Raw genomic sequence first — 14,475 nt, 5'->3', positions numbered from 1 at the left:
TGTGAGCCCAGTGTGTGTGTGCCCAGTGTGTGTGAGCCCAGTGTGTGTGTGCCCAGTGTGTGTGTGCCCAGTGTGTGTGTGCCCAGTGTGTGTGTGCCCAGTGTGTGTGAGCCCAGTGTGTGTGAGCCCAGTGTGTGTGAGCCCAGTGTGTGTGAGCCCAGTGTGTGTGAGCCCAGTGTGTGTGAGCCCAGTGTGTGTGAGCCCAGTGTGTGTGAGCCCAGTGTGTGTGAGCCCAGTGTGTGTGAGCCCAGTGTGTGTGAGCCCAGTGTGTGTGAGCCCAGTGTGTGTGAGCCCAGTGTGTGTGAGCCCAGTGTGTGTGAGCCCAGTGTGTGTGAGCCCAGTGTGTGTGTGCCCAGTGTGTGTGTGCCCAGTGTGTGTGTGCCCAGTGTGTGTGTGTGTGCCCAGTGTGTGTGTGTGTGTGCCCAGTGTGTGTGTGCCCAGTGTGTGTGTGCCCAGTGTGTGTGTGCCCAGTGTGTGTGTGCCCAGTGTGTGTGTGCCCAGTGTGTGTGTGTGTGCCCAGTGTGTGTGTGTGTGCCCAGTGTGTGTGTGCCCAGTGTGTGTGTGCCCAGTGTGTGTGTGCCCAGTGTGTGTGAGCCCAGTGTGTGTGAGCCCAGTGTGTGTGAGCCCAGTGTGTGTGAGCCCAGTGTGTGTGAGCCCAGTGTGTGTGAGCCCAGTGTGTGTGAGCCCAGTGTGTGTGAGCCCAGTGTGTGTGAGCCCAGTGTGTGTGTGCCCAGTGTGTGTGTGCCCAGTGTGTGTGTGCCCAGTGTGTGTGTGCCCAGTGTGTGTGTGCCCAGTGTGTGTGTGCCCAGTGTGTGTGTGTGTGCCCAGTGTGTGTGTGTGTGCCCAGTGTGTGTGTGCCCAGTGTGTGTGTGCCCAGTGTGTGTGTGCCCAGTGTGTGTGTGTGTGCCCAGTGTGTGTGTGTGTGCGCCCAGTGTGTGTGTGTGTGCCCAGTGTGTGTGTGTGCCCAGTGTGTGTGTGTGTGCCCAGTGTGTGTGTGTGTGCCCAGTGTGTGTGTGTGTGCCCAGTGTGTGTGTGTGTGCCCAGTGTGTGTGTGTGTGCCCAGTGTGTGTGTGTGTGCCCAGTGTGTGTGTGCCCAGTGTGTGTGAGCCCAGTGTGTGTGAGCCCAGTGTGTGTGAGCCCAGTGTGTGTGAGCCCAGTGTGTGTGTGCCCAGTGTGTGTGTGCCCAGTGTGTGTGTGCCCAGTGTGTGTGAGCCCAGTGTGTGTGAGCCCAGTGTGTGTGAGCCCAGTGTGTGTGTGCCCAGTGTGTGTGAGCCCAGTGTGTGTGTGCCCAGTGTGTGTGTGCCCAGTGTGTGTGTGCCCAGTGTGTGTGTGCCCAGTGTGTGTGAGCCCAGTGTGTGTGAGCCCAGTGTGTGTGTGCCCAGTGTGTGTGTGTGTGCCCAGTGTGTGTGTGTGTGCCCAGTGTGTGTGTGTGTGCCCAGTGTGTGTGTGTGTGCCCAGTGTGTGTGTGCCCAGTGTGTGTGTGCCCAGTGTGTGTGAGCCCAGTGTGTGTGAGCCCAGTGTGTGTGAGCCCAGTGTGTGTGTGCCCAGTGTGTGTGTGCCCAGTGTGTGTGTGCCCAGTGTGTGTGAGCCCAGTGTGTGTGAGCCCAGTGTGTGTGAGCCCAGTGTGTGTGTGCCCAGTGTGTGTGAGCCCAGTGTGTGTGTGCCCAGTGTGTGTGTGCCCAGTGTGTGTGTGCCCAGTGTGTGTGAGCCCAGTGTGTGTGAGCCCAGTGTGTGTGAGCCCAGTGTGTGTGAGCCCAGTGTGTGTGAGCCCAGTGTGTGTGAGCCCAGTGTGTGTGAGCCCAGTGTGTGTGAGCCCAGTGTGTGTGAGCCCAGTGTGTGTGAGCCCAGTGTGTGTGAGCCCAGTGTGTGTGAGCCCAGTGTGTGTGAGCCCAGTGTGTGTGAGCCCAGTGTGTGTGTGCCCAGTGTGTGTGTGCCCAGTGTGTGTGTGCCCAGTGTGTGTGTGTGTGCCCAGTGTGTGTGTGTGTGTGCCCAGTGTGTGTGTGCCCAGTGTGTGTGTGCCCAGTGTGTGTGTGCCCAGTGTGTGTGTGCCCAGTGTGTGTGTGCCCAGTGTGTGTGTGTGTGCCCAGTGTGTGTGTGTGTGCGCCCAGTGTGTGTGTGTGTGCCCAGTGTGTGTGTGTGCCCAGTGTGTGTGTGTGTGCCCAGTGTGTGTGTGTGTGCCCAGTGTGTGTGTGTGTGCCCAGTGTGTGTGTGTGTGCCCAGTGTGTGTGTGTGTGCCCAGTGTGTGTGTGTGTGCCCAGTGTGTGTGTGCCCAGTGTGTGTGTGCCCAGTGTGTGTGTGCCCAGTGTGTGTGTGCCCAGTGTGTGTGTGTGTGCCCAGTGTGTGTGTGTGTGCCCAGTGTGTGTGTGTGTGCCCAGTGTGTGTGTGTGTGCCCAGTCTGTGTGTGCCCAGTCTGTGTGTGCCCAGTCTGTGTGTGCCCAGTCTGTGTGTGCCCAGTGTGTGTGTGTGTCCAGTGTGTGTGTGTGTCCAGTGTGTGTGTGTCCAGTGTGTGTGTGCCCAGTGTGTGTGTGCCCAGTGTGTGTGTGTGTGTGTGTGCCCAGTGTGTGTGTGTGTGCGTGCCCAGTGTGTGTGTGCCCAGTGTGTGTGTGTGCCCAGTGTGTGTGTGCCCAGTGTGTGTGTGTGCCCAGTGTGTGTGTGTGTGCCCAGTGTGTGTGTGTGTGCCCAGTGTGTGTGTGTGTGCCCAGTGTGTGTGTGTGTGCCCAGTGTGTGTGTGTGTGTGCCCAGTCTGTGTGTGCCCAGTCTGTGTGTGCCCAGTCTGTGTGTGCCCAGTCTGTGTGTGCCCAGTGTGTGTGTGTGTCCAGTGTGTGTGTGTGTCCAGTGTGTGTGTGTCCAGTGTGTGTGTGTGTGCCCAGTGTGTGTGTGTGTGCCCAGTGTGTGTGTGTGTGCCCAGTCTGTGTGTGCCCAGTCTGTGTGTGCCCAGTCTGTGTGTGCCCAGTCTGTGTGTGCCCAGTGTGTGTGTGTGTCCAGTGTGTGTGTGTGTCCAGTGTGTGTGTGTCCAGTGTGTGTGTGCCCAGTGTGTGTGTGCCCAGTGTGTGTGTGTGTGTGTGTGCCCAGTGTGTGTGTGTGTGCGTGCCCAGTGTGTGTGTGCCCAGTGTGTGTGTGTGCCCAGTGTGTGTGTGCCCAGTGTGTGTGTGTGCCCAGTGTGTGTGCGCAGTGCTCTGATTGGCTGTGTCTCTCAGACGGTTACAGATGATTGGCTGGACGAGTACAGGCGTGACCGGGAGGCGGGGCTTCTGGAGCTCATCAACTTCGTGGTTCAGTGCAGCGGCTGCAAAGGTGACGTCACACACACACACACACACACACACGTGATGATATCTGTGTGTTCCTGAAATGAGCCGCCTCTGTTGTGTTTCAGGTGTCGTCACCAGAGAGATGTTCAGCAGCCAGCAGAATGCTGACATCATCAGTCACCTGACCAAAGAGTTTAACGAGGTCATATATTCCTGTACATGTCACATGGGAGATTTTTCCCATAAAAGATAAAAATGCAGTCCATTTTACACACACACACACACACACACACACACACACACACACACACACACACACACACACACACACACACACTCACTCACTCACTCGCTCATACACACTCTCTCTCTCTGCAGGACTCAGTCAGCTATCCGCTGGTGTCGCTCGGCGCTCAGTGGCGTCACTTCCGCGAGGGTGTGTGTGAGTTTGTGTCTCTGCTGGTCCGCGGCTGCCGACACACTCTCCTGTATGACGACTTCCTCTTCTCGTCGCTCATCGCTCTGCTCACGGGTCTGGCCGACTCGCAGGTGCGCGCGTTCAGACACACCAGCACACTCATCGGTGAGTATCTCGCACACACCAGTGTTATTTTTTTTAACAATGTAATTGAATCAACATTGAACTGAATAGTTTTGGGCACTATTGTCTTTTAATGGTGCGTTCACACCGGATGCGGATAGCGCGTCAGGCGCGAGTGATTTCAATGTTAAGTCAATGCAAAGACGCGTTACGCGCGTAAAAAATTCCTGCGGCGCGAATGAGGTGTAGAGTGCGGCGCGGTAGATTCGAATATGCCTTGCGTATTGAGCGTCGCGAATTGAGCGTCTGGCGCGTTACGCGCAAATGATTTTATGTAGTGCTTTCTGTGCATTCACGCGTCTGCCGCCGAGTTGAAAAATCTGAACTTCTGCGTCAATTCGCGCCGCGTTAACCAATCGGAGCCTGCTTGCTGCTGTCACGCGGTGAAGTGACGTGTAAACGGGGGAAGGCCCGATTTTCAGATTATAATGTCATTTTAAATGTTTGGCCTCAATAACTTATTATGTAATGACTAAATGCCGGCGTGAAAGAAGGAAGAACATTGCTCAGATGTTAACTATGATTGTGACACTGAACACTTGCAGTCATAGGCTACATTTCTGAATGAGATTAAGAAAAACTCACATAATTAAAGAAGTCGTTTGACCTTCGTTATAACGAGTCATTAATGTATTTCAACGTATGTTTCATATAATAGAACCGAAGCTATAGATTGTGAACATTTCTTGTTGACCAGCGGCAGACGTCAGGAGCACTAGCCGCGGTGAGGCTGCTCCAGCGGGTCACATGAGCGCGAGCGCCCGGTGATCGCCTGGATCTCACAACTATGAAACGTCAGATCACATTTTTTAAATAGGCGCTTTATAAACAAACCACAGATTTGAGCTTTAAACAACTACATTCTCGACTGAACAACTCTTAAAACTACATTTCGTGACACAATAACAGCAGTATTTTTACATTTCCCGCCTAGCACTTGCCCCTCCCAGAAGAAGCGGATTTCGCCTCGGACGCGCGTCCATTTCGCTTCAAACGCTTGCTTTTTACACGCGTCCATTTCGATTTGGACGCGCGAATGCATTAAAAATGTTCAATATTCGCGTCCGGTGTGAACGCACAGTTAGCGCTGCTTTAACCCTTTACATCTGAAATTGAATTCGTCTCATATTTGATGACGTTTGCATCATTGATTCTGCTTTGAAACACCCTGTATTGTATAAAGCGCTATAGAAATAAAGCAGACTTGACTTATTTTAAGTTTAAGTAAATAAATGCATTTCAAAGTTTATGATCAAACTGCCATGTGTTATTGTGCAGGAATCCGCGCTGCTAATGACCATACTGACCTCAGTTCAGTTAGACGCCATATTGAATATTGAACGTAACGCAGAAGAAAACGAGGCTGTGAGGGAAACTCTTCCAGTCTTTACTATAACGGTCTTAATCTCACAACTTTCAAAACTGTTTTGTGACATTTTTGTCTACTGAAAGTTTTTTCGGAAGACGCTTCGTTGAACATTCGTATGTTGTCCATCAACATTACATTCCAGTGAACACACTTCCCTCACCACCTCGTTTCATTCCTGTCAGAGTTAAAGTGTGTGTGTGTGTGTGTGTGTGTGTGTGTGTGTGTGTGTGTAGCCATGCGCTTGATGTCGTCTATAGTGTCGGTCGCTGCAGATGTGAACGCTCAAGCACTGATGACCCAGAGACGCTGCGAGCTGGAGAAGAACAAGCCGGTGGAACACAGAGCCGTAGACCGAGTAGAAGAACTAGAGATGTCCTGCAGAGAGGTCACACACACACACACACAGACACACACACACACACACACACTCTCTCACTCTCACACACACACACACACTCTCTCTCTCTCACACACACACACACACAGACACACTCTCTCTCACTCTCACACACACACTCTCTCTCTCACACACTCTCTCTCTCACACACACACACAGACACACACACACACACACTCTCTCACTCTCACACACACACACTCTCTCTCTCACACACACACACACACACACACTCTCTCACTCTCACACACACACACACACACACTCTCTCTCTCACACACACACACAGACACACACACACACACTCTCACACACACAGACACAGACAGACACACACACAGACACACACACACTCTCACTCTCACACACACACTCTCTCTCACACGCACACACACACACACAGACACACACACACACTCTCTCACTCTCACACACACACGCACACACTCACACACACACTAGCTATAATCTGTGTGTGTGTGTGTGCAGCTGCTGGAACATCAGGAGGACCTGCGCTCTCTGATGAACGGGATCTTCAAGGGTGTGTTCATGCACCGGTACCGGGACCGTGTCCCTGAGATCCGGGCCGTGTGTATGCAGGAGATGGGCGTGTGGATCCGGGACAATCCCGTGCGCTTCCTCAACGACGAACACCTCAAATACGTGGGCTGGATGCTGCATGACAAGGTGCGCTGAGCAGAAACACACACTAATGATCATATCTGAGAGCTTGTTCAGTCACACTGTGTGTGTGTGTGTGTGTGTGTGTTTCAGCAAGCGGCGGTGCGTCTGCAGTGTGTGTTGACCCTCCAGAAGCTGTACGAGCAGGAGTTCATCAGCCGCCTCGAGCTGTTCACCAGCCGCTTCAGGGTGAGTGTGTGTGTGCGAGTGCAGTGTGTGTGCGAGTGCAGTGTGTGTGCGAGTGCAGTGTGTGTGCGAGTGCAGTGTGTGTGCGAGTGCAGTGTGTGTGCGAGTGCAGTGTGTGTGCGAGTGCAGTGTGTGTGCGAGTGCAGTGTGTGTGCGAGTGCAGTTTGTGTGCGAGTGCAGTGTGTGTGCGAGTGCAGTGTGTTCGTGCACTTTCAATGACTCCACCCACCCAATGACTCCACCCACCCAGGCCACGAACACTTTCAATGACTCCACCCACCCAGGCCACGAACACTTTCAATGACTCCACCCACCCAATGACTCCACCCACCCAGGCCACGAACACTTTCAGTGACTCCACCCACCCAGGCCACGAACACTTTCAGTGACTCCACCCACCCAGGCCACGAACACTTTCAATGACTCCACCCACCCAATGACTCCACCCACCCAGGCCACGAACACTTTCAATGACTCCACCCACCCAATGACTCCACCCACCCAGGCCACGAACACTTTCAGTGACTCCACCCACCCAGGCCACGAACACTTTCAGTGACTCCACCCACCCAGGCCACGAACACTTTCAATGACTCCACCCACCCAATGACTCCACCCACCCAGGCCACGAACACTTTCAATGACTCCACCCACCCAATGACTCCACCCACCCAGGCCACGAACACTTTCAGTGACTCCACCCACCCAGGCCACGAACACTTTCAATGACTCCACCCACCCAATGACTCCACCCACCCAGGCCACGAACACTTTCAATGACTCCACCCACCCAGGCCACGAACACTTTCAATGACTCCTCCCACCCAGGCCACGAACACTATTTTAACGATCTGAAACGCAAGTGTCAAAGCGCAAGTAACTTTGTGGGCGGGTCTTGGGCGCTGTTGCTATTTTCCCGGCGGGATAAATGCCTCTTGTGCCCGGCGCAAATCTAAAATGTGTTGGTCTGAAGTCGCTTCATTACTCATAGGTGTGGTTTGGGCGTAACGTGAACTAAACCAATCAGAGCGTCCTCTCACATTCCCTTTAAGAGCCGGCGCGCTTGTTCCACGGCGGATCGCTATTATAACGGCGGATCGCTATTATAACGGCGGATTGCTATTATAACGGCGGATCGCTATTATAACGGCGGATTGCTATTATAACGGCGGATTGCTATTATAACGGCGGATTGCTATTATAACGGCGGATTGCTATTATAACGGTGGATCGCTATTATAACGGCGGATTGCTATTATAACGGCGGATCGCTATTATAACGGCGGATTGCTATTATAACGGCGGATTGCTATTATAACGGTGGATCGCTATTATAACGGCGGATTGCTATTATAACGGTGGATCGCTATTATAACGGCGGATCGCTATTATAACGGCGGATCGCTATTATAACGGCGGATGGCCATTATAACGGCGGATTGCTATTATAACGGCGGATCGCTATTATAACGGCGGATTGCTATTATAACGGCGGATCGCTATTATAACGGCGGATCGCTATTATAACGGCGGATCGCTATTATAACGGCGGATTGCTATTATAACGGCGGATTGCTATTATAACGGCGGATTGCTATTATAACGGCGGATCGCTATTATAACGGCGGATGGCCATTATAACGGCGGATTGCTATTATAACGGCGGATCGCTATTATAACGGCGGATCGCTATTATAACGGCGGATCGCTATTATAACGGCGGATTGCTATTATAACGGCGGATCGCTATTATAACGGCGGATCGCTATTATAACGGCGGATTGCTATTATAACGGCGGATTGCTATTATAACGGCGGATCGCTATTATAACGGCGGATTGCTATTATAACGGCGGATCGCTATTATAACGGCGGATCGCTATTATAACGGCGGATCGCTATTATAACGGCGGATCGCTATTATAACGGCGGATTGCTATTATAACGACGGATCGCTATTATAACGGCGGATTGCTATTATAACGGCGGATTGCTATTATAACGGCGGATCGCTATTATAACGGCGGATTGCTATTATAACGGCGGATCGCTATTATAACGGCGGATCGCTATTATAACGGCGGATTGCTATTATAACGGCGGATTGCTATTATAACGGCGGATCGCTATTATAACGGCGGATCGCTATTATAACGGCGGATCGCTATTATAACGGCGGATCGCTATTATAACGGCGGATTGCTATTATAACGGCGGATCGCTATTATAACGGCGGATCGCTATTATAACGGCGGATCGCTATTATAACGGCGGATCGCTATTATAACGGCGGATCGCTATTATAACGGCGGATCGCTATTATAACGGCGGATTGCTATTATAACGGCGGATCGCTATTATAACGGTGGATCGCTATTATAACGGTGGATCGCTATTAGGCAAGGCAAGGCAAGGCAAGTTTATTTATATAGCACATTTCATACACAATGGTAATTCAAAGTGCTTTACATAGAAGAAATTAAAATAATCAAAAGAAATAAGAATAATTAAAACAGTTTAGAGTAAAAAATAAAAATAAAATAAAATAAAATACAGTGCAAACAGTTGGACGAACAGTGGCACAGTGCTCATTCAGTAAATGCAATGTTAAACAGAAGTGTTTTGAGTCTGGATTTGAAAGTGGCTACTGTAGGAGCACACCTGATCTCTTCTGGAAGCTGGTTCCAGCTGCGGCTGGCATAATAGCTAAAAGCGGACTCTCCTTGCTTTGAGTGAACCCTTGGTATTTCTAGTTGATGTGATCCTAATGATCTCAGTGATCTGTTGGGTTTATATTCAGTGAGCATATCTGCAATGTATTGAGGTCCTAGGCCATTAAATGATTTATATACCAGTAATAATACTTTAAAATCAATCCTAAATGTGACTGGAAGCCAGTGTAAAGACCTGAGGACTGGTGTGATATGTTCATATTTTCTGGTTCTGCTCAGGATCCTGGCGGCAGCGTTCTGTACGAGCTGCAACTGTCTTATGGTCTTTTTGGGAAGGCCAGTGAGGAGTCCATTACAATAATCCACCCTGCTGGTGATGAAAGCATGCACAATTTTCTCTAAGTCTTGACTGGAAACAAAGCATCTAATTCTTGCAATATTTTTTAGATGATAGTATGCCGATTTAGTTATTGCTTTGACATGACTACTGAAGCTAAGGTCTGACTCTAGAGACACACCAAGATTCCTGACTTGATTTTTAGTTGTTTGACCTCTAGAGTGAAGGTATGCATTCACCTTGAGAACTTCATCTTTGTTTCCAAACGCAATGACTTCAGTTTTGTCTTTGTTTAACTGAAGAAAGTTTTGGCACATCCAGCTGTTGACTTCATCAATGCATTGGAACAGGGAGTCAATGGGGCTGTAATCGTTAGGCGATAGGGCTAAGTAGATCTGTGTGTCGTCTGCATAGCTGTGGTAAGCAATTTGGTTCTTTCTCATTATTTGGCTCATTGGGAGCATGTACAGGTTGAACAGGAGTGGCGCAAGAATTGAGCCTTGAGGAACTCCGCATGTCATGGATGTCCACTCAGACTTATGGTCTCCTATACTCACATAATAACCTCTCGCTTCTAAGTATGACCTGAACCATTTTAGGACTATCCCAGAAAGACCCACCCAGTTTTCCAGCCTGTCAAGAAGTATGTTGTGATCAACAGTGTCAAATGCAGCACTGAGGTCGAGTAGTACCAGCACTGATATTTTGCCTGTATCAGTATTTAAGCGAATATCGTTAATTATCTTTATGAGCGCTGTCTCTGTGCTGTGATGCGATCGGAAACCAGATTGAAAATTGTCAAAGTATCCATTCGAGCTTAAGAATTTGTTCAGCTGATTGAAAACAACTTTTTCAATGATCTTGCCAATGAAAGGAAGATTTGAGATCGGTCTATAATTGCTTAATATAGTCTTATCAAGATTACTCTTTTTTAGGAGGGGTTTGACAACTGCAGTTTTCAGGGAGTTTGGAAAACTTCCAGAGAGAAGTGAGGCATTTACCACTTCTAGGAGATCTGCTTCTAAGCTGTTTAACACACTTTTGAAGAAAGATGTGGGTAGAGCGTCAAGGGCGCAGGTTGATGTTTTAAGGTGCTGTACGGTTTCTTCCAAAATTTTGCCATCAATTTCTTTGAAATCAGACATAGTAACTACTTTCTCAGGTTGTGGTCTGATCTGTCTGACCCCAGTGCAACTCAAGGATGTGCTGATCACCTTTCTGATATTATTGATTTTCTCAGAGAAGAAAGAAGCGAACTCACTGCACTTGCTGTCTGAGAGCATTTCACTGGGAATCTGGCTCGGGGGGTTTGTCAGTCTCTCTACAGTAGCAAAAAGAGTGCGTGTGTTGTTTAAGTTGCTATTAATAATATTTGAGAAGAAAGTCTGTCTAGCTTTGCCTAGTTCCATATTGAAAGCATGGATGGTGTCTTTGTAGATGTTATAATGGACTACAAGTTTTGTCTTCCGCCACATGCGCTCTGCTTTTCTGCATTGTCTTTTCATATTTTGCACTGCTGTTGAGTTTCTCCAGGGTGCCTTTTGTCTACCACTCTTCCTGACCTTCACAGGAGCAATATCATCAATTACACTTTTAACTTTTGAGTTAAAAGAATCAAGGAGAAAATCAACAGAGTCAGCAGATATGCTTGGTGTTAAAGATATAGCCTTCATAAATAGTACACTAGTGTTCTCATTTAAGCATCTCTTCTTGACAGACACGGATCTAGCTTCAATGGCAGGAGAGATCAATATATCAAAGAAAATACAGAAATGATCAGACAGTGCTACATCCTTAATAACAATCGATGAAATGTTTAGACCCTTACTGATAAGTAAATCTAGAGTGTGTCCACGATTGTGTGTCGGTCCATGTACATGCTGAGTCAGATCAAAAGTTTTTAAAACAGTTTTGATTTCTTTTGCCATATTGTTTTCTGCATTGTCTATGTGGATGTTGAAATCTCCGGCAATAGCAAAACAGTCAAACTCTGAGGAAATGGTTGATAACAGTTCTGTAAAATCCTCAGCAAAGGCTGAAGAGTATTTTGGAGGCCTGTAAACAATGATTAGTAAAATGCGTGGAGCACCTTTTAACACAATACCCAGATATTCAAAAGACGGGTAATTACCAAATGATATTTGCTTACATGGATAGACATCTTTAAAAAGAGCAGCTACTCCCCCACCTCTCCTACCCGCTCTGCAGACACTCATAAAAGTAAAGTTAGGAGGGGATGTTTCATTGAGGACAGTTGCACTGCAGTTGTCTTCTAGCCAAGTTTCATTTAGAAACATAAAATCCAGGTTGTATGTGGTTATTAAGTCATTGACTAGAAGTGATTTATTTTTAAGTGAGCAGATGTTTAAGAGTGCTAACTTAACAGTCTTACTTTTTGTCCGCACAGCAGTCTTAGTTTGGCGTGTAATAGGCACCAGATTAGATGGGTTTGCTGTACGGCTTTTGAAGGCCTTAGACTTTCTATCATGTAATCGAACAGCAATAGAGAAAGATACAGGCACACAGGGTTCCCGCTTGTTCTGTAAACATTTGAGAAAGTTACTGTTATCATAGCGGGGACCCGGCACATATCAATGAGAGCTGGTATCAGTTGTTTTTAGTTCACCTCGAGCAGAAGGAGGAGGGTGTGAGCCCTGTCGTTGTGGCAGAGACCGAAGAACTCTTGCAGGAGGAGGGGGAGGGCGAGCGGGGCCCGCAGGCTTTGGTGGTTTTGGGGCCTGCTGTTTTTTGGTTGATATCTGAGGGCTTGCAAAAGAGTGGGATAGTTTGGTTCCAGCATAGACCAGTTTTTCCATTCTCTCTGAGAAGCACAGAAGTGGAGATGCTGGAGATAGAGATAGCGTGTCTGGTGAGAGGGGCTGTTGTTCTGGTGTTATCGGAGGCTGTAATATGCTGTCCTGGTTTCCCTGGCTGTTTTCCAGGAAGTCGTCCTTGGGTGTTGAATCTTGGAGCAGTTCTAGTATGTCACAGTCTGTCTGTGGGCAGGGCTCAGCTGAGATTGTGTCCGTGAGCAGAAGTTGTTGTGGCTGAGTGGTGTTATCATTGTCCTTGTGTGACGTGTCAACCGCATGTCCATTCAGGTGCTGGAGTGAAGTCCTGTGGTCATTCATACTGTGTCCAGGTGTGTGTGTGCCATTCAGGTTGAGTGGATTGGCACACACTGCAGAAGGATGATTGAGGGAGAAGTAGATATTGTCCTTTAGCACTCTTGAACCAAGTTTGTTTGGGTGGAGGCCGTCCTGTTGGAACAGTTGCCTCTGACTCCAGAAAAGATTGAAGTTGTCAATGAAGTTCACTCCTTTTATATTGCAGGTTTTTTGGAGCCATGTGTTAAGCCCAAGCAACCGTGAAAACCTGTTTGTTCCTCTTGCTGGGAGTGGTCCACTGATGAATGTTTGTACTTTCAGTCTTTTCAGTGTTTCAAGAAGTTCATTGAAATCCTTCTTAAGGAGTTCTGACTGCTCTTTATGAATATCATTTTTCCCCACATGAATGATGAGTCGATTTGCAGTCTTATGTTTCATCAGTATGTTCTCAAGTTCCCTGTTTACATCAGAAATTGTTGCTTGTGGAAGGCAGCACGTAGTTGTATCCCTGCTACTAGTGTGTCGGATAATGGAGTCTCCTACTATCAGAGTCCTGGGCTCGGCTGCGCTCTGAGCTCTGTGCCGCTGTCTGCTCGACCTTGAGCGCAAGTTAGCATCAGTGTTAGCTACTGGCTTATCCAGTCTGTGTTCGATCACATTCATCACGTTTGGAGATTCTTCATTTACATTAATTAATACTTCAAATCTGTTATTATAACGGCATAATGATATCATATGCATAATTATCATAATGATTAGGCTAATAAATGCACGCACAATTATCCGTGAACTTGATTTGAACAAATGCCTTTCGACTTGTGTGTTTAAAATTCAGAATTAAATCAATGTGCAGAAATTTGTACAAATAGAGAGTAGGCTATGTAGGCCTACTATACTGTTGTAGCCATAAAAAAAAGCGCGTTTCATATTTGTTAAAATATTATAATGTTATTTTATTTTTCCATTTATGTTGATTTATGAAAAGTGAACAGCACGACCGAGTAAGATAGGATGCGCAATATGAGACAAGGAGCGGGTCAGACATGATTTTGACCGTTGAAGTTGAAGTTGTTATAGAAAGCCTTTCTTTAAAGTGAATTTCGTTTTGTATAAAGTGAATTTCGTTTTGTATAAATTGTATCTTAATTTTAATCAATTTTTCATCAACCAATTGCCTGTATTTAATGAATAGGCCGACGAAGCAAATATAACGGAGGCGCCCGCGCTCACTTGCGCACGTGAACTAGAGCACATCCTAACTTAACGAAACTCAGTGTATGCCTCACACAGACATGACAAATACACCAAATACACAAAGCTTGAAATGTCTTTAAACGAAATAATTCAAAACGAAAAAAGAAGGCTACTCTCTGATTATTTAATCCATTATTAGGCTTATTTATGTTCATTTCTCTCTATAAGCGCGTTCACACGGAGACGGCGATCGTCAACTTCATCTTTGCAGCCGAGTCGACACTTTTAGAGAAAACACTTGTTTATTAATAAAAATCAATACACGCGTCACCGGATTTACAGATGCACGCACACATATTATTTCGAAATAACGAGATATTGTGTTGAAATAACATTATTATTAATAATAGCCTACATCTTTGTTAAAAGAATTTAACAAATGAACGTAAACTAGTTCATTTTTAGATATGTGAACTTAGTTCATAAAAAAAAAAAAAAAGAACTATGAACATGAACTAGTTCATTATCATCTGTGTGAACTGAACTTTGAGCTAGTTCTTTTTAAGTATGAACTGGCACAACACTGCTGGTAACACAGTAAACATGCACATGCACCTGCACATAGATGTAAATGGTCTCAGATCGACAATATTATCGTTTATCGCGATAATTTCTTGGAC

The 14,475-nt window shown here is 47.6% G+C and overlaps 1 protein-coding gene across 1 annotated transcript in view; it reads left to right on the top strand.

Moving 5' to 3' along the window:
* Positions 1-14,475, top strand: part of stag3 (STAG3 cohesin complex component) — a 55,265-nt gene that overhangs the window by 11,488 nt on the left and 29,302 nt on the right. The window contains exons 5-10 of the mRNA XM_079630604.1: positions 3,198-3,294; positions 3,377-3,453; positions 3,630-3,834; positions 5,455-5,606; positions 6,108-6,305; positions 6,393-6,488. Of these exons, the coding sequence (XP_079486730.1) occupies positions 3,198-3,294; positions 3,377-3,453; positions 3,630-3,834; positions 5,455-5,606; positions 6,108-6,305; positions 6,393-6,488 (825 nt within the window). The remainder of the gene's footprint in view (positions 1-3,197; positions 3,295-3,376; positions 3,454-3,629; positions 3,835-5,454; positions 5,607-6,107; positions 6,306-6,392; positions 6,489-14,475) is intronic.

Source organism: Phoxinus phoxinus (genome assembly GCF_949152265.1).
Source record: "Phoxinus phoxinus genome assembly, chromosome: 12".
NCBI classification, from domain to species: Eukaryota; Metazoa; Chordata; class Actinopteri; order Cypriniformes; family Leuciscidae; genus Phoxinus; species Phoxinus phoxinus.
The sequence above is the reverse complement of the archived record's forward strand: the minus strand, read 5'-3'. Positions and strand labels throughout refer to the sequence as shown.